The 25,668-nt window shown below is 47.7% G+C and overlaps 1 protein-coding gene and 1 non-coding gene across 2 annotated transcripts; one reads left to right on the forward strand and one right to left on the reverse strand.

The window, feature by feature from the left end:
- The first annotated feature begins 506 nt into the window (after positions 1-506).
- On the forward strand, positions 507-24,807 carry LOC145361771 (cathepsin D-like). Its single transcript, XM_080217736.1, has 9 exons — positions 507-752; positions 12,731-12,890; positions 13,844-13,967; positions 15,031-15,149; positions 16,108-16,307; positions 18,279-18,401; positions 20,717-20,861; positions 23,207-23,305; positions 24,394-24,807. Exons 1-9 carry the CDS (start codon positions 691-693, stop codon positions 24,553-24,555), a joined length of 1,194 nt encoding a protein of 397 aa, XP_080073862.1. The 5' UTR covers positions 507-690; the 3' UTR covers positions 24,556-24,807.
- Positions 16,834-16,905, reverse strand: trnaf-gaa (transfer RNA phenylalanine (anticodon GAA)). Its single transcript has one exon. It is a non-coding gene; the product is annotated as a tRNA-Phe (tRNA).
- Positions 24,808-25,668: the final 861 nt, after the last annotated feature.

Raw genomic sequence — 25,668 nt, forward strand, 5'->3', positions numbered from 1 at the left:
AGTCTAATTGTGATAAATAAATAAACTTTAACTTTTCCTGTACTGTAAAGAATCTATGATTGCAGTGTTAATGCAAGTCTAATTGTGATAAATAAATAAACTTTAACTTTTCCTGTACTGTAAAGAATCTATGATTGCAGTGTTAATGTAAGTCTAATTGTGATAAATAAATAAACTTTAACTTTTCCTGCACTGTAGGGAATCTATGATTGCAGTGTTAATGTAAGCCTAATTGTGACGCTAATAAACATAAAAATGATTTGCTTTATTCATAAATAGCACAGTGCAAAACAGTTCAAATTCGATGTTACACAAAGCAAAATGTTTGCCAGCGCAGTGCGAGGTGGCTCGCTGCACTTAATTGAGACACAGATTGAGAAAGTACATTCACATTTCATACGGACAGAGAGGTCACCCTCTGACCCATTTAACCAGCTCCCAGTCTCCTGATTTGTCATATGATCCTCGGAGTCAGCTGATCTCGATCAGTGGGGCCTTGCGTGTGGTGAGCTCAGTCGATTGACACCAGCCCCCGACCAATCGCCGTTCCGGCATTGAATCTAGAAGCTTCCCTTTAGCCTGCCCCGGCTGCGTTTACTCAGCAGGAGCAAAGTGAACGGAGGTGGTGTGTGGGGGGGGGGCCTTGGCTGTCTGTGCGTTCCTTGGAGGTGGATTGAAGTGCGTCTTGTCATGGAGTGGGCGCCTGTGCTTTTGTTGTGTAGCCTTTTGGCAACTTCAGATGCCTTAATCAGGTGAGCACGCAGAGAAACAGAGAGAGAGAGAGAGAGAGAGATCATTCCAGTGTCTGCACAGGAGTTTGTTTCAGAATTAGCCTGCAGGGAAACCATACTCAGTAAGAACCCTTTGGCGCTGTAACGGCTGGGCTTCAGAGGGATTTTGGGGGGGTGGGGGTGGTCACGGGGACCCGGGTTCGATTCCCGGCTCGGGTCACCGTCTGTGTGTGGAGTTTGCACCTCCCGCCCGTGGGTTTCCTCCGGCTGCTCTGCTCTGGCTTCCTCCGAGGATGTGCGTGTTAGTAGATTAGCCGCGGTAAGCCTGCGGGGTTACAAGGGACGGGGCGGGGAGAGAGCCTGGGCGAGACACTCTGTCGTAGAATCGGTGCGGACCCAATGGGCCGAACGGCCTCTTTGTGCACTCCAGGGAATTCTGTGGAAGTGGAATTGAGGCTTATCGTGTTTAGGTCATGTGTATCAGGGTGGTGGCGGCACAGTGGTTAGCTCTGCTGCCTCTCCTGTTTTGAATATGTGGGGAGTCTGCACATTCTCTCCATGTCTGCGTGGGTTTCCTCCCACAGTCCAAAAGACGTGCTGGTTAGCTGCATTGGCCATGCTAAATCCTCCCTCAGTGTCCCCGAACAGGCGCAGAGTGTGGCGACTAGGGGATTCTTGCAGTAACTTCATTGCAGTGTTAATGTAAGCCTACTTGTGATAGATAAACTTTAGTCACCAGTTGGACAGTCGCACTTGATTATCTCTCGGGCCAAGAAAATGGCCTCCACGCTAGGTTTTAAGTGTGTCTTGTGGTGAAAACCAGATAAGGCTGGCCTACAAGAGACCGATAGGTCGCACTTGAAGCAATGGCAGCTCGCTGAGGGTTAAGGTTAGTGTGACAGACACTCCTGTAATAACAGTTGTATAGTTGTTGCCAATGATAAGCGCGACAAACCCTGGCGCCTTGTGTGTGTTTAAATCCTTGCAACAAACAGGCTGTGTATTGTTTTACTGACTGCCTGTTGGCTAGCTGTGTTATTATAAGCTGCAGTTCTCAACTTGAATGACAAACTATTGATTCCTTGGTCTGGGTAAAATTGTGATTAATGTGTATCTGGGAGTGAGTAACAGACTGGAATCTAATCGAGGGGTTCGGTGTGATTTATATATAGAATAACAGATAGCCAGGAGTGCATTGTAGACTGGAATCTAATTGAGGGGTTCGGTGTGGTTTATATATAGAATAACAGACACCTGGGCGTGACTTACAGACTGGAATCTAATCGAGAGGTTCCTGGTGGATTATATATAGAATAATAGATACCTGGGAGTGAGTTACAAACTGGAATCTAATTGAGGGGTTTGGGGTGGTTTATATATAGAATAACAGACACCTGGGCGTGACTTACAGACTGGAATCTAATCGAGAGGTTCCTGGTGGATTATATATAGAATAATAGATACCTGGGAGTGAGTTACAAACTGGAATCTAATTGAGGGGTTTGGGGTGGTTTATATATAGAATAACAGACACCTGGGACTGGGTTACAGACTGGAATCAAATTGAACAGTTCAGAGGGTTTTGTATATAGAATAACAGATACCCGGGAGTGAGTTACAGACTGGAATCTAATTGAGGGGTTCAGAGGGGTTTATATATAGAATAACAGATACCCGGGAGTGAGTTACAGACTGGAATCTAATTGAGGGGTTCAGAGGGGTTTATATATAGAATAACAGATGCCGGGAGTGAGTTACAGACTGGAATCTAATCGAGGTGTTCGGGATGGTTTATGTATGGAATAACAGATACCCGGGAGTGAGTTACAGACTGGAATCTAATCGAGGGGTTCGGGGTGGTTTATATATAGAATCACAGATACCCGGGAGTGAGTTACAGACTGGAATCTAATTGAGAGGTTCGGGGTGGTTTATATATAGGATAACAGATACCCAGGAGTGAGATACAGACTGGAATCTAATCGAACATTTCAGGGTGGTTTATATATAGAATAATAGATACCCGGGAGAGAGTTACGGACTGGAATTTAATTGGGACTGAGTTGCATGCTGTGGCGGAATATTTAAGTTCATAACGGTCTTGCAAGGGAATGGTCAACTAAAATAAGTGTGCAAACCTTGATGAGGCATGTATTGCAAAGGTGGAGCATGAAGAAATTGGTTGGATGTTATCTTTAACAAATACTGTTCTGGTTCTAACTGTTCCATTAACCAGACCTACCCAAACTCATTGAAAGATCGAGCCTGTCCTTGATGGCTCAGGTATGACCTTCCTCCATATTCAATGTGTTTATTGGATTCTGAATGCTCTGTACCAATGACAGCACTGTTCCACTTTGGGTAGTTCATCATTGACATAAAGTCCTCCTCCTGACGCTCAAATTCCTCCCCATCTCTTGTTGCCCACTCCAGCCCGACAATCCTCCTCAACTTTCCAGGACCTGTCCCTCTGACCCAATCTCAGCCCCCACTAGTCAGAGAGAAAAAGGAAGCATTTGACAAAGCTAGGAGGCTGGGAACACACAAAGCAAGTGTGGAATACAAGGAAAGTAGAAAGAAACTTCAGCAAGGAGTAAGAAGGGCTAAAAGCAGTCACGAAAAAGCATTGGCCAGCAGAATTAAGGAAAATCCCAAGGCTTTTTATATAAATATAAAGAGCAAGAGGGTAACCAGGGAGAGGGGTGGCCCACTCAAGGACAAGGGAGGGAATCTATGTGCAGAGCCAGAGGAAATGAGTGAGGTATTAAATGTGTCAGTATTCACCAAAGAGAAGGACTTGGTGAGTGATGATTCTGGGAAATGATGTGTAGGTAGTTTGAGTCATGTTGAGATCAAGAAGGAGGAGATATTGGGGTTCTTGAGAAACATTAAGATAGACAAGTCCCCAGGACTTGATGGGATATATTCCAGAATACTGAGAAAGGCAAGGGAGGAAATTGCTGGGGACTTGAGAGAAATCTTTGTATCCTCACTGGCTACAAGGGAGATCCTAGAGGATTGGAGAATAGCCAATGTTGTTCCTTTGTTTAAGAAGGGTAGCAAGAATAATCCAGGTAATTACAGGCCAGTGAGCCTTACAACAGTGGTGAGGAAATTATTGGAGAGGATTCTTCGAGACAGGATTTACTCCCATTTGGAAATAAGTGGACATAGTGAGAGGCAACATGGTTTTGTGAAGGGGCGGTCATGTCTCATGAACTTGATCAAGTTTTTCGAGGAAGTGACGAAGATGATTGATGAGGGTAGGGCAATGGATGTTGTCAACATGGACTTCAGTAAGGCCTTTGACAAGGTCCCTCATGACAGACTGGTGCAGAATGTAAAGTCACATGGGATCAGAGATGAGCTAGCAAGGTGGATACAAAACTGGTTCAGTCAAAGAAGACAGAAGGTAGCAGTGGAAGGGTGTGTTTCTGAATGGTGGGCTGTGGTCAGTACTGGGACCTTTGCTGTTTGTACTATATATAAATGATTTGGAGGAAAATGTAACTGGATTGATGAGTCAGTTTGCAGCCGACACAAATGTTGATGGATTTGTGGATAGTTATGAGGAAAATCAGAGGATACAGCAGGATATAGATCAGCTGGAGACTTGGGTGGAGAGATGGCAGATGGACTTTAATCCGGACAGATGTGAGGTAATGCATTTTGGAAGGTCTAATACAGATAGGAAATAGAAAATGGCAGAACCCTTAAGAGTTTTGATAGGCAAAGGGGTCTGGGTGTACAGGTAGACAGGTCACTGAAAGTGGCAATGCAGGTGGAGAAGGTAGTAAAGAAGGCATACAGCATGCTTGCCTTCATTGGCCAGGGCATTGAGTTTAAAAATTGGCAAGTTATGTTGCAGCTTTATAGAACCTTAGTTAGGCCGCATTTAGAATATAGTGTTCAATTCTGGTCGCCACACTACCAGAAGGATGTGGTGCCTTTAGAGAGGGTGCAGAAAAGATTTACCAGGATGTTGCCTGGTATGGAGGGCATTAGCTATGAGGAGAGGTTGGAGAGACTTGGTTTATTCTCACTGGAGGTTGAGGGGAGACCTAATAGAAGTCTACAAGATTATGAGAGGTATAGACAGAGTGGATAATCAGAAGCTTTTTCCCAGGTTGGAAGAGTCAATTATTAGGGGGATTATGTTTAAGGCGTGAGGGGCAAGGTTTAAGGGAGATGTATGAGGCAGATTTTTTATACAGAGAATAGTGGATGCTTGGAACTCATTGCCGGTGGAGGTAGTGGAAGCGGATACAGTAGTGACTTTTAAGGGCTATCTTGACAAGTACATGAATAGGATGGAAATAGAGGGATATGGTCCCCAGAAGGGTAGGGGGTTTTAGTTGAGCAGCATGATCGGTGCAGGCTTGGAAGGCCGAAGGGTCTGTTCCTGTGCTGTAATTTTCTTTGTTCTTTATTCATTGTTGGTTGTGCCTTCAAGAGTCTAAGCTCTGGCATTCATTGCTGTCTGATTCCACTAGTGAAACACCTTTCGTGTTGAAATAAGTTATCAGGAATTTTGATAACCTGCATGAAAAGATACCACAAAGAGGGGGGAGGCGATGGCCTAGTGGTATTATTGCTAGACTATAAATCCAAATAATGTTCTGGGGACCCAGGTTCGAATCCCACCATGGCAGACGGTGGAATTTGAATTCAATAAAAAATTTCTGGAATTAAGAATGGACTGATGACCATAAAACCATTGTCAATTGTTGGAAAAAGCCATCTGGTTCACACTAATGTACTTTAGGGAAGGAAATCAGCTGTCCTTACCCGCTCTGGCCTACATGTGACTCCAGAGCCACAGCAATGTGGTTGACTCTCAACTGCCCTCCAAGGGCAACTAGTGATGGGCAATAAATGCTACGATGTGGAGATGCCGGCGTTGGACTGGGGTAAACACAGTAAGATGTCTCGCAACACCAGGTTAAAGTCCAACAGCTTTATTTGGTAGCACAAGCCACTAGCTTTGGGAGCCCTGCTCCTTCATAAACGCTGGCCAGCCAGTGATGCCCATGTCCCACGAATGAATGAAAGAAAGAATCAACTCTCACTGGCTGGTCAGTTGGAAACCAGAGGGGACACGTTTAAGATCATTGGCACTGCAGCCATGGAGGGGAGGTTTGGCAGTTGAAGGGGGTGGGGGCGATTGATGAGAAATATTATTTAACGCAATGAGTTGTTGTGATCTGGCACGGTGGTTAGCACTGCTGCCTCATAGCACCAGAAACTCAAGTTGCCTTCCGGCTTTGGGTCGCTGTGTGGAGTTGGCACATTCATCCTGTTCTGAGTGGGTTTCCTTCCACAGTCCAAAGATGTGTAGTTTTGGTGGATTGGCCATGCTAAATTGCCCCTTAGTGTCAGGAGGACTTGCAGAGTAAATACTTGGGTTACGGGGATAGGGCCTGGGTGGGATTGTTGTCATTGCAGACTCGATGGGCCAAATGGCCTCCCGCACTGTCGCGATTCAATGAAGTGTTGGATGGATATACAAATTGACACTTAAGCCTGTTTGACTGGATTATGAAAGTATCTTACCATGAAGCCTTGGGGCGGAACTAAACTCAGAGTTCAGAGGAAGAGATGCTATCCACTTCACCGCAAAACCTTGCCTCGCCTTAGTTAAGGAGACTAAAACTAGACACAATACTCCATGCTAAATTGTCCCTTAGTGTCCAAAGGGGGTGCAGGATTAGCAGGGAAGTACGTGTGGTTACGGGGATAGGGCCTGGGTAAGATACTCTGTCGGAGAGTCAGTGCAGGCTCAATGGGCCAAATGGCCTCCTGTTGCACCATAGGGATCCCCTCTGAAAGGGTGCTCTGAAAGATGCATTAGTAGCTTTCAAAGGGGGATCGGAAAGGATAGGTTTACCAGGCTGCAGGGAAAGAGGGGGGTGGGAGGATAGTTTGGTAAAAGAATCAGTGCAGGCACAATGGGCCGAATGGCCTCCTTTGGTGCGGTATCAGGTGATGAGTGATGGGGAATGATTGATTTGATTTATTATTCACATGTATTAGCACACAGTGAAAAGTATTGTTTCTTACGTGCCATACAGGCAAAGCATACTGTTCATAGAGAAGGAAAGGAGAGAGTGCCAAATGTAGTGTTACAGTCAGAGTTAGGGTGTAGAGAAAGATTAACTTAATGCAGAATAGGTCCATTCAAAGGTCTGACGGCAGCAGGGAAGAAGCTGCTCGAGTTGGTTGGTGCGTGACCTCAGACTTTTGTATCTTTTCCCGACGGAAGAAGGTGAATTCTCCAGCCGTTCACACCAGCGGGATTCTCCAGATCCGCTGGGAAGCGTATCCCCAGCAACGCGTTTCCTGCCAGCGCGGGGTGACATCGACGGGGATTCCCGTCTACAGCAGCGGGACTGGAGAATCCCGCCGCTAGCACCACCCACTGACGGGAAACAAGCCCGTCACCTCTCCAGGTCGGAAGGGAATGTTGGAATTTCCAGTGAAATCCCTGGGAAGGTCAGCGTCCATTGGGAGACCCCGGAGTCTCTCAACCCTTTTAGATTTTAATGGGGAAGAAAGCGGGAATGTGGCATTGAGGTAGAGGATCAGCCATGATCGCGTTGAAGGGGGCAGAACGGGCTCGAAGGATCGAATGGCCTAGACCTGCTTCCAGTTTCCATGCTTCGCACATTGTGACCTCGGTGCGGGGCCTTCCGGAGCCTGGGGCAAACCCCCCAGTTGTTATTTTCTGCTGCACCTTGGCAGCTCTGTCGACAGGAAGCGATCATTTGCAGTTTAACAGCCACAAACCACTGAGCATGTTTGCACAATGCAGGTCCTCGCCTGTGAGCGAGGGGGATTGTGAGATGGTTTGATGGATGTGACACAACAGGGCCCGCAGAGAGTGTGAGGGAGGGGGCTGATGGCCTGCCAACGTCACAGCATTCGTAAACGCAGAGGCCCCAGCTAACCCAGAGTTCAAATCCCACCCCAGTAGGACTTAAAATAGGTTAATAAATGCAGAACATAGAGCTATTTTTTGTTTGTCATGGTGGCTACCACTCATTGTGGCTTAAGAAAAAGAAACCCATCCGGTTTATCGATGTGAACTTTGAGGTGGAAATGCTGGACTGGGGCGGTCGCAGTAAGAAGTGTTTCAACACCAAGTGAAAGGCAAAGGGGAAGAATAAAGAACAAAGAAAATTACAGCACAGGCCCTTCATAAGAACTAGGAGCAGGAATAGGCCGTCCAGCCCCTCGAGCCTGCCCCGCCATTCAATAAGATCATGGCTGATCTGATAGTGGTTTAGTTCCACTTTCCTGCCCGCTCCCCATAACCCTTAATCCCCTTATTGATCAGAAATCTATCTACCTGTGACTTAAGCATATTTAACGAGGTAGCCTCCACTGCCTCAATGGGCAGAGAATTCCAGAGATTCACCACCCTTTGAGAGGAGTAGTTCCTCCTCAACTCTTTGGCCCTCCGAGCCTGCACCGACCATGCTGCCCAACTGAACTGAAACCCCCTACCCTCCCAGAGACTGTATCCCTCTCTTCCCATCCTATTCATGTATTTGTCAAGTCGCCCTTTAAAAGTCATTATTATATCTGCTTCCACTATCTCCTCTGGCAACGAGTTCCAGGCACCCACCACCCTCTGTGTAAAAAACCTTGCTTCGTACATTTCCTTTAAACCTTGCCCCTCGCACCTTAAACCTGTGCCCCCGAGTACTTGACTCTTCCACCCTGGTGAAACAGCTTCTGACTATCCATAAGAACTAGGAGCAGGAGTCGGCCATTTGGCCCCTCGAACCTGCCCCGTCATTCAATAAGATCATGGCTGATCTTTTTGTGGACTCAGCTCCACTTACCCACCCGCTCACCCTTAATTCCTTTACTGTTCAAAAATTTATCTATCCTTACATTAAAAACATTCAATGAGGAAGCCTCAACTGTTTCATTGGGCAGGGAATTCCACAGATTCCTTTGTGTGAAGAACTTTGTCCTCAACTCAGTCTTAAATCTGCTTCACCCTTATTTTGAGGCCATGCCCCCTAGTTCTAGTTTCACCCACAAATGGAAACAGCTTCCCTGCTTCTATCTTGTCTATTCCCTTCATAATCTTATATGTTTCTATAAGATCTCCCCTCATTCTTCTGAATTCCAATGAGTATAGCGCCAGTCCACTCACTGTCTCCTTATAAGCCAACCCTCTCAACCTAGTGAATCTCCTCTGCACCCCCTCCAGTGCCAGTATATCCTTTCTCAAATAAGGAGACCAAAACTGTACACAGTGCTCCAGGTGTAGCCTCACCAGCACCTTATACAGCTGCAACATAACCTCGCTGTTTTAAACTCCATCCCTCTAGCAATGAAGGACAAAATTCCATTTGCCTTCTTCATTACCTGCTGCAAACCAACTCCTTGAGATTCCTGCACAAGGACACCCAGGTCCCTCTGCACAGCAGTATGCTGTAATTTTTTACCATTTAAATAATAGTCCATTTTGCTGTTATTCCTACCAAAATGGATGACCTCACATTTACCAACATTGTACTCCATCTGCCAGACCCTCGCCCACTCACGTATCTACTGTTTGTGCCCCTCATAATCTTGTAGACTTGTAAACCTCCATCGTTCCAACTTTCTCCAACCCCCTCCTCACAGCTAATGCCCTCCATGCCAGGCAACATCCTGGTAAATCTTTTCTGTACCCTCTCCAAAGCCTCCACATCTTTCTGGTAGACCAACAGGTTTATTTGGTATCATGAGCTTTAGGAGTGCTGCTCCTTTGCCAGGTGAATAGAAAGGTCGGTTTCACAAACACAGACACAATTGCAAGATGATGGTTGGAATGCGAGTCTTGACAGGTAATCAAGTCTTTAAAGGTACAGACGGTGTGACTGGAGGGAGAGATAATCACAGGTTAAGGAGGTGTGAATTGTCTGAAGCCAGGACTGTTAGTAGGATTTTGCAAACCCAGGCCAAGTGGTGGGGCTTACACACGGTGTGACATGAAGCTAAGATCACAGTTGAGGGTGTCCTCATGCAAGCAGACCTGTACCCTATTGCCTCTCCATTCACCTAAGGAAGGAGCAGCGCTCTGAAAGCTCGTGATACCAAATAAACCTGTTGGACTTTAACCTGGTGTTGTGAAACTATGACACAAAAGGAAAGGAAAGTAGGATTTGGAAGTGAAAGGTGCCAGTGAACTGGGCTTGTAAAATAGAACACCAGTATTACTGATTTGTTTTTTTTACTGGGGTTTGAAAGATTTGGCAAATGGTATGTTGGCCTTCATAGCGAGAGGATCTGAGTATAGGGTTAGGGATGTTTTGCTGCAATTGTACAGGGCGTTGGTGAGGCCACACCTGAGACATATAAGATGATGAATGGGATGGATAAGATAGAGGTGGAGAGACTCTTCCCGCTCAGAAAGGATAGTAGGACTAGGGGGCACAGCCTCAAGATAAAGGGGGGGCGGTTTAGAACAGAGTTGAGGAGGAACTTCTTCACTCAAAGGGTGGTGAACCTCTGGAATTCTCTGCCTGTTGAAGTGGTGGAGGCTGCCTCGCTAAATATTTTTAAGATGTGGGTTGATGGGTTTTTGATAAGCGAGGGGATTAAGGGTTATGGGGAGAGGGCGGGAATGTGGAACTGAGCCACGACAGATCAGCCATGATCTTATTGAATGGTGGGGCAGGTTCGAAGGGCTAGATGGCCTACTCCTGCTCCTATTTCTTATGTTCTTATTGTGTGCAGTTTTGGTCTCCTTATCTGAGGGAGGATGTCCTTGCTGTAGAACATAAGAAATAGGAGCAGGAGTAGGCCATCTAGCCCTTCGAGCCTGCCCCACCATTCAATAAGATCATGGCTGATCTGTCGTGGCTCAGTTCCACATTCCCGCCCTCTCCCCATAACCCTTAATCCCCTCTCTTATCAAAAACCCATCAACCCGCGTCTTAAAAATATTTAGCGAGAGAGGGAGTGCATTCCTGGGATGGCTGGTCCGTCACGTGAGCAGAGACTAAGTCGGTTCGGATTATATTCACTGGAGTTCAGAAGAGTGAGAGGAAATCTTATAGAAACTTACAAAATTCTAACAGGGTTAGACAGGGTGGATTCAGAAAGAATGTTCCTGAAGGTGGGGGGGAGTCCAGAGCTAGGGGATCCTGGTTTGAGGATAAGGGGTGAACATTTTAGGACTGAGGTGAGGAGAAATTTCTTCACCCAGAGGGTGGTGAATGTGTGGAATTCACTCCCACAGGCCAAAATGTTGTGTGATTTCAAGAAGAAATGAGATATAGCTCTTGGGGCTCGAGGGATATGGGGGGAAGGGGGGATCAGGGTGTTGAATTTGATGATCAGTCATGATCAAAATGAATGCCGGACCAGGCTTGAAGGGCCGAATGGCCTCCTCCTGCAAATGATCTATTACTGTATGTTTCTATGCTTGAACTAGTATCTCCTTTTAAACTCAATAGTGGGGGTGAGGAAGCACGTTAAGAAGATGTGGTGAATTGAGGAAAAGAACGAGACAAGATGGGCTGGCATGGTGGCACAGTGGTTAGCATTGCTGCCCCACAGTGCCAGAGACCTGTGTTCGATTCTGGCCTTGGGGTATCTGTGAGGAGTCAGCACATTCTCCCCATGTCTGTGTGGGTTTACTCCGGGCGCTCTGATTTCCTCCCACAGCCCATAGGTGTGCTGGTTAGGTGCGTTGACCGTGCTAAATTTTCCCTCAGTGTACCCGAACAGGCACTGGAGTGTGGCAACTCGGGGATTTTCACTGCAGTGTTAATGTGACACTAATAAATAAACTTAAAACTTAAGATGCAGCGTAACATGGATAAACACGAAGTTATCCACTTTTGAGGGAGAAACAGAATGGCACAGTATTATTTAAATGGTGATAGATTGGGAAATATTGATGCACAATGTGTGTCTTGGTGAAAGCAAGCATGAAGGTACAGCAAGCAGTTAGAAAGGCAAATGATACTCTGGCCTTCATTGCAAGAGAACTTGAGTACAAGAGCAAGGATGTCTTAACTGCAGTTGTACAGGGCTTGGTGAGACCATACATGGAGAATTGTGTGTAGCTTTGGTCTCCTTTATAGAAAAGATATACTTGCTATAGAGAGAGTCCAGCAAAGGCTCACCAGACCGATTCCCGGGTTGGCAGGATTGCCGCGTGTTTGGAAAACAAAAGTAGTTTTAAGGGATTTATACTTGTTTTGGTAAACATTAGAGAAAAATAAGGTAGGATTAAAGTTTATTTATTAGTGTCACAAGTAGGCTTACATTAACACTGCAATGAAGTTACTGTGAAATTCCCCTAGTCGCCACACTCTGGCACCTGTTCGGGTCAATGCACCTAACCAGCATGTTTTTCAGACCGTGGGAGGAAACCCACTCAGACATGGGGAGAATGTGCAAACTTCACACAAACAGTGACCCAAGCAGGGAATCGAACCTGGGCAGCAGCGCCCAAAAGTTTTAAGTGTGATTAATGTTTCTGTGCCTGGAAGGGTTGGATTCATATTTGACAAAGGTGTTTGTATCTGTGGGGGTTGGTTTCAATTCCAGTTGTGATTCCGTTGTGCTGAGAGAGGGTTACAGCATGAAGAATAAATAGTAGTAGCAGTGGTTGCTTAGCAGCAGGAGGCTCTTGTAAGGTAGGAAAGCTTTCAAGTTTTAGGTAGAGACAGGCACACGGGTGAGTGAACATCTCTCAGCTCTTCCAGAAGAAAGACAGGACAGGAAAACCCCAGGGGAAGGACATGCCTTCCGTGGCTGACTAAGGGAGGTAAACATCATATGAAATTGAAAGTAAAGGTGTACGATCCTGCGGAGATTGGTACATCAGCAGATTGGACGTGATTTAAAAACCTGAAAAGAATGACTGTAAAATATAACAGGGGAGAAATTAGAGTATGAGAGAGAGATAGCTAATGTCAGTGTCGAAGTGGGGGAGTTATTATGTGAAAGAAAGTTAAATATTTCTTTGTTTCAACGTTCAACAGAATTCCGCTGACAAAGTTCCGTCCCATCCGGAGGACTTTGGCCGAATCTGCAGATTCTCTCGAGGAGCTCGTTGCTAGGGGCCAACGAAGAATTGATAAGTACAAGGGGTGGACGGAAAGCGAAACCGAGACTCCCGAAATACTCACTAACTACTTGGACGTGAGTACGACTGACGGTCAAATGCAGACTTTCCGCGTGCTGTCTCTCCTCTTCGCTTGTACTCTCCCTCGCTTGCGCACGCTCTGTTTTTTGTTCCTCTGCTGCCCTGGTTTTGCGAAGGGCGGGTCGGCAAAGTTGCAACTTTAAATGGGATGTCGAGGCGAGGATGTACATGGTGGGGTCCCAGTCGAATGGGTCCCATCTGAGACATTGCCGCTTGACAATGCTGCACTCCTGCCCGCACTGTGTTAAAGCCTGCGCGATGCGCCTGGAAACAGGGGTTCCTGAGTGCTGCCGATCATTGCCGGTGGCACAGTGGTTAGCACTGTTGCCTCACAGTGCCAGTAAGCTGAGTTCAATTCTAGCCTCGCATGATTGTGCAGGCTCCACACACATTCTCCCCGTGTCTGTGTAGGTTTCCTCTGGGTGCTCCAGTTTCCTCCCACAGTCCAAAGATGTGTAGGTTAGGGTGGATTGGCCATGGTAAATTGCCCCTTAGTGTCCAAAGATGTGTAGGTTAGGTGGATTGGCCATGCTAAATTGCCCCTTAGTGTCCAAAGATGCATAGGTTAAGGGGTTTAGTATGTAAAAATATGGGGTTAGGAAGACAGGGTAAGATTCTCTGTCAGACAGTTGGTGCAGACTGGAAGGCTGAATGGTCTCCTGTACTGTAGGGATTCGATTTGATGGTTTCTGTGAGGCGGGGGGGGAGGGGGAGAGGGGGAGAGCATGCAAGTGCACGGAAGCTGAATAAAGGGCAGAATGGGCGTTGGTTACGATGCAGCTCTTGGTCGAATAGCTCATGTGGCTGGCGAATGGGGAAGGGGGCGCTGTTCGGGAAGCTCAGTATCTGGAATGTTACACGCTGCGCAGGTGAGGCTGAGAAATCTGATCGTCTGTCTCGCCAGCTCTCTGTAGCTTGTTTGGTGCTCATGGCTGCTTCTGTCTTTCAGGCTCAGTATTATGGGCAGATTGGCCTTGGCACACCACCACAGATGTTCACTGTGGTCTTTGACACTGGATCGTCCAACCTCTGGGTGCCCTCCTCCCACTGTTCCTTCTTCGACATCGCCTGCTGTGAGTACCAGAAATATTCAATTCATCTTTCTCGTTGTTCATTATTAGGATGTGGCCATGGCAGGGCAGGGTCAGCGTTCACTGCCCACTCCTCACAGCCCTGGAGATGATGGCGGTGAGGTTCCTTCTTGATCCACAGCAGACTCTGTGTACACCCACAGCGCTGCTGGGAGCGAGTTCCGGGAGTGTGCTGAGAATGTCAGGGACAGTGTAGAGGGAGCTTTACTCTGTATCTAACCCCGTGCTGTACCTGTCCTGGGAGTGTTTGATGGGGACAGTGTAGAGGGAGCTTTACTCTGTATCTAACCCAATGCTGTATCTGTCCTGGGAGTGTTTGATGGGGGGACAGTGTAGAGGGAACTTTACTCTGTATCTAACCCCGTGCTGTACCTGTCCTGGGAGTGTTTGATGGGGACAGCGTAGAGGGAGCTTTACTCTGTATCTAATCCCGTGCTGTACCTGTCCTGGGAGTGTTTGATGGGGGACAGTGTAGAGGGAGCTTTACTCTGTATCTAACCCCGTGCTGTACCTGTCCTGGGAGTGTTTGATGGGGGGACAGTGTAGAGGGAACTTTACTCTGTATCTAACCCCGTGCTGTACCTGTCCTGGGAGTGTTTGATGGGGGACAGTGTAGAGGGAGCTTTACTCTGTATCTAACCCCGTGCTGTACCTGTCCTGGGAGTGTTTGATGGGGACAGCGTAGAGGGAGCTTTACTCTGTATCTAATCCCGTGCTGTACCTGTCCTGGGAGTGTTTGATGGGGGACAGTGTAGAGGGAGCTTTACTCTGTACCTAACCCCGTGCTGTACCTGTCCTGGGAGTGTTTGATGGGGGGACAGTGTAGAGGGAACTTTACTCTGTATCTAACCCCGTGCTGTACCTGTCCTGGGAGTGTTTGATGGGGGACAGTGTAGAGGGAGCTTTACTCTGTATCTAACCCCGTGCTGTCCCTGTCCTGTGACTCATCTGTATCATTGTATTCATTGGGCTCAGGGACACAGTGTGTGGGAAAGCTCAGATATTAAGTTTTGAGTATTTGGACTTTCTGTTTCTATCTATTCAGGGATCCACCACAAGTACAAGTCAGCTGATTCAAGCACATATGTGAAAAATGGGACCGCATTTGCTATTCGCTACGGAACCGGGAGCCTATCGGGATACCTCAGTCAGGATACTTTAACAGTAAGTGAACGCAACACTACCAAGTGGAAGCATCAATTCCCGCTCCACCTGCTGAAGTGACACCATCCTTGTGTACAAAGATCTGCTGTGAAGGTGAAGGAGTGATCTAATGGAGGTGTTGAAGGTGATTCAAGCACTTGAAAGGAGGCGATGGCCTAGTGGCATAATCACCAGACGATTAATCCAGAATCTGGGGACCTGGATTCAAATCCTGCCACGGCATATGGTGGAATTTGAATTCGATCAAAAATATCTGGAATTATGAATCTACGGATGACATGAAAGCATTTAAGGGCAGCATAGTGGTTAGCACTGCTGGCTGACAGCGCCAGGGACCTGGGTTCAATTCCGGCCTCGGGTCACTGCCTGTGTGGAGTTTGCACATTCTCCCTGTGTCAGCGTGGGTTTGCTCCAGTTTCCTCCCACAGTCCAAAAGATTCCTGGCTTGGGTCACTGCCTGTCTGGAGTTTGTACATTCTCCCCATGTCTGTGCGGGTTTCCTCCGAGTGCCCCTGTTTTCCTCCCACAGTCCGAAAGATGTGCCAGTTCGGATGCATTGATCTGAACAGACACTGGACTGTGGCGACTAGGGAAATTCCACAGTAACTTCATTGTAGTGTTAATGTAAGCCTTACTTGTGATTAATAAATTAACTTCAGCTGGGATCACTCACGCCCACCGCAGCTGAGCGGTGACTTGGCTGTGCGCCAAACTCTGTCCTCGCTGGCCGTGGGGCGTGAACGGTCAGAGAATTCCGGCCACAGTGAGCGGAAGATTCCACCCAGGACCCCAAGCTCCTGATTGCCATCTAGCACCTCCTGCTGGAGTGTGAGTGAACATCGCCTCTGAGCAGCTACCCGTTGCGTGGACTGCTTCCCCTGCAACTTGTTATCAATGAGACACTTTGGCCTGTGGAGGGGGAGGGCTCTAACCAAACTGTCTGCTTTTGATTTTCTAGATTGGTGACATGGCAACTCCCAAGCAGGTTTTTGGTGAGGCTGTAAAACAACCTGGAGTTGTTTTTGTTGCTGCAAAGTTTGATGGGATCCTTGGCATGGCCTACCCCACCATCTCTATTGATGGGGTTTTACCTGTCTTTGATAACATGATGAAACAGAAACAGCTGGAGAAAAATATCTTCTCCTTCTATCTGAACCGGTAAGCTTTGGAATCAGTTTGACACAGTCTCCTTGATCTGATCCTCATAATATGATCTGATTTATTATTGTCACTTGTATTGGGATACAGTATTGTTTCTTGCACGCTGTACAGACAAAAGCATACTGTTCATAGAATCCCTACAGTGCAGAAGGAGCCCATTGATCTCATAGAGAGGAGAAGTAAAGGACAGTTTATTTATTAATGTTACAAGTAGACTTACATTAACACTGCAATGAAGTTACTGTGAAAATCCCCCACACTCCGGTGCCTGTTCGGGTACACTGAGGGAGAATTTAGCACGGCCAATGCACCCTAACCAGCGCGTCTTTGGGATTGTGGGAGAAAACCGGAGGAAACTCTCACAGACACGGGGAGAATGTGCTGACTCCGCACAGACAGTGACCCAAACAGGAATCGAACCTGGGTCTCTGGCGCTCTGAAGCAGCGGTGCTAACTAACCACTGTGCCACCCAAATGCAGTGCCAGTTGTTAGGGAGCAAAGAAAGCCATGCAAGTGGGCTGATGCCAAAAGCCAGGATTGAACCAGGACCTTTAGATCTTCAGCCTAACACTCTTCCAACTGAGCTATTTTGACTTGTGGAATGTAGTGTTACAGTCACAGCGAGGGTGGAGAGAAAGATCAACTTAATGTGAGGTAGGTCCATTCAAAAGTCTGACAGCAGCAGGGAAGAAGCTGTTCTTGAGTCGGTTGGTACGTGACCTCAGATTTTTGTATCTTTTTCCCAACGGGAGAAGGTGGAAGGAAGTATGTCCTGGGTGCACGTGGTCCTTGATTATGCCGGCTGCTTTCTCGAGGCAGTTGGAAGTATAGATCGAGTCAATGATTTGATTTATTATTATCACATGTATTAACATACAGTGAAAAATATTATTTCTTGCGCGCTTTACCGTTCATAGAGAAGGAAATGAGAGAGTGCAGAATGTAGTGTTACAGTCATAAATAGAGTTTAGAGAAAGATCAACTTAATGCAAAGTAGGTCCCTTCAAAGATCTGATGGCAGCAGGGAAGAAGCTGTTCTTGAGTCGGTTGGTATGTGACCTCAGACTTTTGTACCTTTTTCCCGATGGAAGAAGGTGGGAGAGAGAGTGTCCGGGATCTGTGGGTCCTTGATTATGTTGGCTGCTTTGCTAAGATGGCAGGAAATATAAAAGGAGTCAGTGGAGGGGAGACTGGTTTGTGTGATGGACTGGGCTACATTCACAACCCTTTGTTGTTTCTTGTGGTCTCGGCCAGAGCAGGAACCATACCGAGCTGTGCTTTCCATCTTTCTTCCTTCTCACTCCCTCTCCCCACCTCCTTCCTTCCTTCTGAACGTGACATAGTGGTTAGTGCTGCTGCCTCACAGCTCCAGGGACCCGGATTTGATTCCGGCCTCGGGTAACTGAATGTGCGGAGTCTGCACATTCTCACCGTGTCTGCGTGGGTTTCCTCCCACAGTGTAAAGATATGCGGGATAGGTTGATTGGCCATGAAAGATTGCCCCTTCGTGTCAGAGGGATTTAGCTTGTGGGGTTACAGGGATAGGGCCTGAGTGAGATTGTGGCTGATGCAGACTTGATGGGCCGAATGGCCTCCAACTACACTGTCGTGATTCTATGGTTCCTCTTTCTCTGCCTCTTATGCTTCTCACTCTCAATCTTTCTTCTCTCTCTCTCTCCTCTCCGTTTCTCCCCCCTCACCTTTCTCTCCCCCTCACCTCTTTCTCCCTCCCTCTTCCCTCTGTCTTTTCCCAATTCTCCCTCTTTCTGTTTTGATCTCTTTTGTCTCTTCCACCTCTTTCTCTAACCTCTCTCTTTCTCTCTCTCTCTCTCTCTCTTCTTCCTCTCAAGAGATGTCTACGTGTAACCTCTGAGTCCTGTGAGGCCTGATGTTCACTATCTGTGTCCAAATGAAGCGATTGGAGTCTAAGGTGTTTTGTTTTGTTCTTTCGATTTATTTTGTTGCAGGGATCTGAGCACTCAGCCTGGAGGGGAGCTGCTGCTGGGAGGAGTCGATCCCAAGTATTATTCCGGGGATTTCCACTATGTGAATGTCACTCGCCAGGCCTATTGGCAAATCAAGGCTGATGAGTAAGTTCAGGCCACTTTCCCCTCTTCTCTTGCCCGTTTCTTTAGCAAGTAGTTTTTTTTTTCTACCATACCTCTTCCAGAAGTCTTGTCTTCTGCCATCCTAACAGATGCCCGTCCGTCTCGCTTGAACTCAGTAGTGAAGGCCTGGAGTGTGGAAGCCTCACACTGAATCCAATGTTGATATCGCCTGGAAACATAGAAACAAGAAGCAAGAGTAGACCATTCGGCCTGTCGAGCCTGCTCCACCATTCATTTTGATCATCATATTCAATATCCTAATTCCCTCCTCTTCACACCACTCCGCAAAATATCCTTTGATCCCTTTAGCCCCAAGAGCTATATCTAATTTCTTCTTGAAATCACGCAACGTTTTGGCCTTTCTGTGGGAGTGAATTCCACACATTGACCACCCTCTGGGTGAAACCTCGCCTCAGTCCTAAAAGATTTACCCCTTATCCTCAAATTATGACCCCTAGTTCTGGACTCCCCCCACTGTCAAGAGCACTCTTTCTGAATCTACCCTGTCTAATCCCTGCTAGAATTTTATAAGTTGCTCTGAGATCCCCTCTCACTCTTCTAAACTCCGGGGGAAAATATTCCCAACCAACTTAGTCTCTCCTCGCATGACAGACCTGCCATTCCCAGAATCAGCCTGGCAAGCTTTCGCTGCGCTCCCTCTATAGCAAGGACACCCTTCCTCAGATAAGGAGACCAGAATGCACACAATACTCCTGGTGTGGCCTCACCAATGCTTTGTACAATTGCAGCAAAACATCCCTACCCCTATACTCAAAGGACATATACATATATGTGGTCTCTTGCACTACCCAGGAGGGGTTCATGGGATACCTATTGACCCCCTTTCCAAGGCCTCTCCCCCCCCCCCCCCAAACCAGGATAAAGACCGAGGTTTGGGAATGGGAATCTTCCAACCGCAGAAGGGGACCATGTAACCTGTTGACTCTGTGCTTACCCAAGTTTTGAAAGACCTTTCCTTTGCCCTGCAGTCACAGAGTCATACAGAACCTACATTATGGAAGAAAGCCATTCGGCCCATCAAGCTTGCAGCGACAACAGTCCCACCTGGGCCCTATCCCTGTAACCTTATGCATTTACCTTACTGGTCTCTCTCCCCCCCCCCCCCCCCCCCCCCGAAACTAAGGGTCAATTTAGCATGGTCAATCCACTTAACCCGCACGTCTTGGGTGGCATGGCGGCACAGTGGTTAGCGCTGCTGCCTCACAACGCTGGGGATCCAGGTTCAATTCCCAGCTTGGGTCACTGTTCGTGTGGAGTCTGCACATTCTCCCTGTGTCTTCGTGGGTTTCCTCCAGGTAGCAGGGCCAATGTCTTGTGGAACGGGATCACTTTGTGCTGAGGTTGCAACCATTCTGAAATGGCACTTTGTTTTTTTAACCCCCCCTGTGCTGTCTGTAGGGTGTAGCACAGTTAGACCAGAGGCTGAATCCCTGCCCCAAGCCCAGGAGTGCAGGAATGCTGTTCCCCTCCCAGAAGCTCTGGGCCTTGGTGAGAGGCAGGGCTTTCAGGATTGGCACAGGGGGTCCCACCAATGTGAATCCGGGACGCTTCTTGGGTTTAAGAATCATAGTTTGGAAACTAATATTTTACACCAGAGCCTGAGTGATGTTGTGAAAAGGGTTTGATATCTCTGACCCTGTTATGTTTCTTTTTCTTTCCCTCTCTTTCTTTTTTTTCTCTTTTTCTCTTTCTCTTCCTCACTCTCTTCCTCTCTCTTTCTGTCTTTCTCTTTATTTCTCTTCCTCCCTCTTTTTTGTTCTCTCTCTCTTTCTGTCTTTTTCTCTTTCTCTCCCTCTTTCCTCTCCTCCTCATTCTTTTTTTCTCTATTTCTCTCTTTCTCTCTCCCTCTTTCTGTATCTTCCTCTCTCTTTTGCTCTGTCCCTCTCTCTCTCTATTTTTCTCTCGCTCTGTCTTTTTCTTTCTCCCTCTCTTTCTTTCTCCCTCTTTCTTTCACACTTTGTCTGTTTCCTTCTGTCTTTCCCTCTTTTTTCTCTCCCTCTTTCTCTCTTTCTCACTCTCTTTCTTTCTCTATTTTTCTGTCTTTCACTTTTCCTCTCTTACTCTCCCTTTCTCTCTCTCTCTCTCCCTTTTCCTCTCTTTCTGTCTTTCTCTCTCTTTCTGTCTTTCTCTCTCTTGCTCTCTCTCTTTCTTTCTTCCTGTCTCTTTCTCTGTTTTTCTCTCTCTTACTTTTTTTCTTTTTCTCTCTATCTCTGTCTCCCTTTCTCTTTCTCTCTCTCTCTCTTTCTCTTCCTATCTCTCTCTTTGCCTGCCTGTAGGGTGACTGTAGGAAGTCAGCTGACCCTGTGTAAACGTGGTTGCCAGGCGATAGTGGACACAGGCACATCACTGATTGCTGGGCCGGTGGAGGAGATCCGAGTTCTCCAGAAAGCTATCGGAGCGCTTCCCATCATTCGTGGCGAGGTAAGAATGTTTTAAAAATTCTCTCTCTCACGATCATCCACAATCTGCATTTATATAGCACCTTTAATGAGGTAACATGTCCCAAGGTGCCTCAGATGTAGAATCTTGCCTTGTTGTGCAGTATAGTGGCAGGGGGAGTGTTGTGAAGGCTCCCAATGATGAATTGCTAAATGATTGGATAAATGCATTTCCTTAGACGGATCTTCCAAACCCATGACCACCACCATCTAGAAGGACAAGGGCAGCAGATACGTGGGGACACCACCACCTCCAAGTTACTCACCGTCCTGACTTGGAAATATACTGGCTGTTCCTTCACTGTCGCTGGGTCACAATCCTGAAACTCCCTAACAGCACTGAGGGTGTACTACACCACATAGACTTCAGTGTTTCAAGGTCACCTCTCATTCTTCTAAACTCCAATGCGTATAGGCCCAACCTGTCCTTTCATAGGGTAAGCTCCTTCATTCTCGAAGTCCCTTTGAGCTATATCCAAAACAACTATATCCTTTTTTCACATAAGGAGACCAAAACTCTACACCGTACCAGAAGTAGAGTAAATCTGCTGTCCATCTTAGGTGTGGGCCTGTGTGTGGCTCCAGTCTCACATCAACATCACTCTTTACTCTCATGGAGTCATGGGTGGGCGACCTTATCAAAAAAATTCTTAAAGTACCAAACAAACATGGAAACGGGAGGATTTCCGACCTGTTTATTCAGTGACCAAAAAAAAAATCAAATCTTATGATATTTAGGAAAACAAAATGAGGCAATGTGTGATTCTTGCCAGTAGGGGGAGTGCATGGAGTGTATTCACTCTAGGAAGCCAGCTGCTGACTACTAGAGGGTGCCATTGCGCACGTGCCCTGATCTCTCAGAGCACTATGTCAGGAGTACACAGCGCACTGAGAGATTGTTACTCACCCACCAGACATCGCCCCTACTGCCCCCACCACCCCATTACTGCCCCAATCGCAGCACTTCTGATGGCGCACTCCCCCGCCTCCCCATGATCGCGCGTGCCCAGTTTTTCGCCTCTCCCCTGACCTTACTGGCTTGCCACACCGATCGACGGGCATGATCAGCTGGTAAGATCACCAGCCATAGAGTTTTACACAGAGGTCCTTTGGCTCCTTGTAAAGGGGGGCAGTTACAGAGGAAGGTTCACCACCTTCTCTGGGGGTAGGGTGATGGAGGCTGGAAAAAAGAGATGCATTATTGTCGGTGCTGCCCTTGACACCAACATGCCATCAGAGGGAGGAAATATCTCTGGCTATTTGATAGCACTCTTGTCTGAGTAACTTCAAGTCCCGCTCCAGATATCTGAGCGTGTAGTCTGGGCTGAAAATCCCAGTGAAACACTAAGGGAGTGCTGAGTGTTGGGGGTGAAAACTTTTTATTTACCAGTGTCACAAGTAGGCTTACATTAACACTGCGGTGAAGTTACTAATAAAATCTCCGAGTCACCACTCTCTGGCACCCCTTTGGGTACACTGAGGGAGAATTTAGCATGGCCAATGCACCTGGCCAGCGTATCATTCAGGCTGCGGGAGGGAACTGGGAGCACCCAGATGAAACCCACGCAGACACGGGGAGAACATGCTGCCTCCACACAGACAGTGGCCCAAGCCAGGAATCGAACCCAGGTCCCTGGCGTTGTGAGGCAGCGATGCTAACCACTGTGCCACCGTTCTCCCCTCAGCATCATGGCCAATATTAAACACACAGTTAAAACCTAAACGCATTAACTAGTCCTTTACCTCTGTGTTTGCTGGGATCTTGCTGTGTGCACATTGGTTGCCAACATTACAACCAGTGACTGCACTTCAAAGATATTTAACAAATGAACAAGATATTTAACCAATGGGGCCCTTCGGCTCCCAAAGCCTGTGCCAACACGTAACACCTTTCTAAACTAGAGACCCTCTGCCTCTATGCGGCCCGCATCCCTCGATTCCCCGCATAGCCACGTGTCTGTCAAGATGCCTCTTAAATGTTGCTGTTGTGTCTGCTTCTACCACCTCCTCTGGCAGCTCATCCCTGGCACTTACTGTCCTCTGTAACAAAAAAAAAATTGCCTCTCTTAAACTTTGCCCATTTTATCATAAACCCACATCCCCGAGTAATTGATTTATTTAAATTCATTCGTGGAGCGTGGACGTCACCGGTTGGGGAATAGCGGCCCCCACGTATGTTGCCTCTTATAATTTGGTAAAGTTCTATCAGATCATCCCTCATTGGCTTGCGGATGTCTGGTGGTCATGCCGGGCGCTATAGAACTGCAACCCAGTTTGAGTGCTTACCCAGGTGAACTGACCGTTTTCCGTTCTCCTCTCTCCACACAGTACTGGATCAACTGCGAAAAGATTCCGACACTTCCCACTGTCACCTTCAAGCTTGGGGGCAAGGAGTTCTCCCTGACGGGGGAGCAGTATGTGATGCAGGTGAAGCGTCCTGGCGATTTGAATATCCGGCGCTTTGCGCTTTGATTTTAGTTCTTATTTTTGTGAATTATGCTGATTTAAGGCAAGCAGTGATCACTCTGAGAATTGGCAACAGCCGATCCCAGATCAGTTTGTCAAGAAAGGATATCTGTCTATCAAACAACTCCCTTCTTGACGTTCTTGATATGCGGTGGCCATTTTGTTCAGAGCTAGACCCTACAAGGCAGCAACAGAAGGCACAGTTGGCTGGTGGTGGTGTCACAGTTTGAGCAGGCACCGTCGTTAACGCTGCTGCCTCATAGTGCCAGGGACCTGGGGTTTCGATTCCCCCAGTCGCCACACCTCTGCAACTGCTCGGGTACACCGAGGCAGAGTTTAGCACGGTCAATCCACCTGACCTGCACGTCTTTCAGACTGTGGGAGGAAACTGGAGCGCCCGGAGGAAACCCACGCAGACATAAGAACATAAGAAATAGGAGCAGGAGTAGGCCATCTAGCCCTTCGAGCCTGCCCCGCCATTCAATAAGATTATGGCTGATCTGAAGTGGATCAGTTCCACTTTCCCGCTTTCTCCCCATAACCCTTAATTCCCCTGTCTATCAGAAACCTATCTACCCCGTGACTTAAATATATTTAGCGAGGTAGCCTTCAATGGGCAGAGAATCACCACCCTTTGAGTGAAGAAGTTCCTCCTCAACTCCGATCTAAACTGCACCCCCCTTATCTTGAGGCTGTGCCCTCTAGTCCTGCTATCCTTTCTAAGCGGGAAGAATGTCTCTACCTCTACCTCTACATGGGGAGAATGTGCAAACGCCACACAGACAGTGACCCAAGCCGGGAATCGAACCCGGGCCCCTGGCGACACAACGGCGCAGTGCTAACCACTGTGTTGCCCCAAAGCACGAGATTGGACAATCGCGTCCATAGTTTTGGATCTAAGTGAGCCTGACTGTTTGTCTGTCTGTCATTGTGTGCGCGCGAGGTGGGATGGATCTGTGGTTAATCTCTCTTTTTTATTTTTGACCTTAATCTTTTCCTTGCTATTTTTCTTTCCTTCACCAACACCCCCGTCTCCCCCCCTATTACAGGTTAGCATGTTCGGCAGAACCATATGCCTCAGTGGCTTCCTGGGCATGGACATCCCTCCACCGATGGGACCTCTTTGGATTTTGGGGGACGTCTTTATTGGCCCCTATTACACTGTCTTCGACCGCACCAATAACTGGGTGGGCTTTGCCACCGCCGTGTAGTGATTTCCCTGGGGGAAAAGGGACACCCCCGCCCCTGCCGTATCTCCCCCACCTCCCCCTCCAAAGCCTGAAACCATGTCCCTTTCTCACTCTTTACTTAAACACGCACGAGTCCGATTGGGAACGATATAGAGGGAAGTGAATGAAGCTCGCTTGTTACTGATCCTAATTATATATCGCCCTGCTGCACCTAGCCGAACAAATAGCACCTTGGTGTGTTTGCGGGGAACCCGCCACCCCCCCCACCACACCCCCCCCCCCCCCCCCCCAGTGCTCCCCAAAGTCTTCCAGCCTTCCGGAATTCACCCCTCTGCTCCCATTCCCCTCCCCCATCCCAGTCCATTCGGGATAAGAAACCGGGCTCCATTTTGGATCTTTCTACTTGCACTGATGCCACCCGGAGTTGGCCTCTGTCCAGTGAAGCCTGCAGCCCTGGGTCACACTATCCCATTTGCCCTTCTCTCCCCCCCCCTTTCCCACTTGTTCACAGTTGCGGATTCATCGCCTCTGGCCAGTTGTCACTGGAAATGTTTTATCGTTGTGGCTACTCGCCTAACCCCACACCCCGCTTCCCCTAGCTCAGGGAATGGGGCGGGGGGGGTGGTGTAGTGGTCATTTTATTCTGACACTGTTCCGTTGTATGGGGCCAGACGGAGCTTGCCCTGAGCGCTTGGCCCTGTAGCGTTAAAGGAGCACCTTGGAGATCGGGTTTCCGCCAGAGTTTCAAAAAGCAAAGGGGTATTTTTCCTTTAATTCCAAGCTGCTGTTTAATGGGTTAAAGTTAATAGTTCAATGGATTTGCGTTAAATCCTCTCCAGACACCAACATGTACCCCAATCCGCTTAACACGATAGATCCTCCTCTGTTCATTCAACCGTTTTGTTTTCCAAAGCAAGACCTCAACACATTTAATTCTTAGATCGGTTGTTTGGTTAGACCAGAACTTGGATATTGGGGCAGAGATTTTCTGGTCGCACTTACCCAGGGACTGGAACTTTGCACCCGGGGTCAATGGACCTTTTAATGGTCCATTAAATTGTCTGTCTCGTCTGCTACGATTCCCGGAATGGACAGAACCGGAGCTTTTGGACCATTATTAGAGAGCCATGTTGC

The sequence above is a fragment of the Carcharhinus amblyrhynchos genome, chromosome 35 (genome assembly GCF_965287045.1).
Source record: "Carcharhinus amblyrhynchos chromosome 35, sCarAmb.v2.hapA, whole genome shotgun sequence".
NCBI classification, from domain to species: Eukaryota; Metazoa; Chordata; class Chondrichthyes; order Carcharhiniformes; family Carcharhinidae; genus Carcharhinus; species Carcharhinus amblyrhynchos.

Excerpts from the sequence above, each read along its gene's own strand:
- LOC145361771 (XM_080217736.1), top strand. The coding sequence starts at position 691 with ATGGAGTGGGCGCCTGTGCTTTTGTTGTGTAGCCTTTTGGCAACTTCA. Across the intron at positions 13,968-15,030 it reads CTTCTTCGACATCGCCTGCT|GGATCCACCACAAGTACAAG; the intron begins GTGAGTACCAGA and ends CTATCTATTCAG. Across the intron at positions 16,308-18,278 it reads TTCTCCTTCTATCTGAACCG|GGATCTGAGCACTCAGCCTG; the intron begins GTAAGCTTTGGA and ends ATTTTGTTGCAG.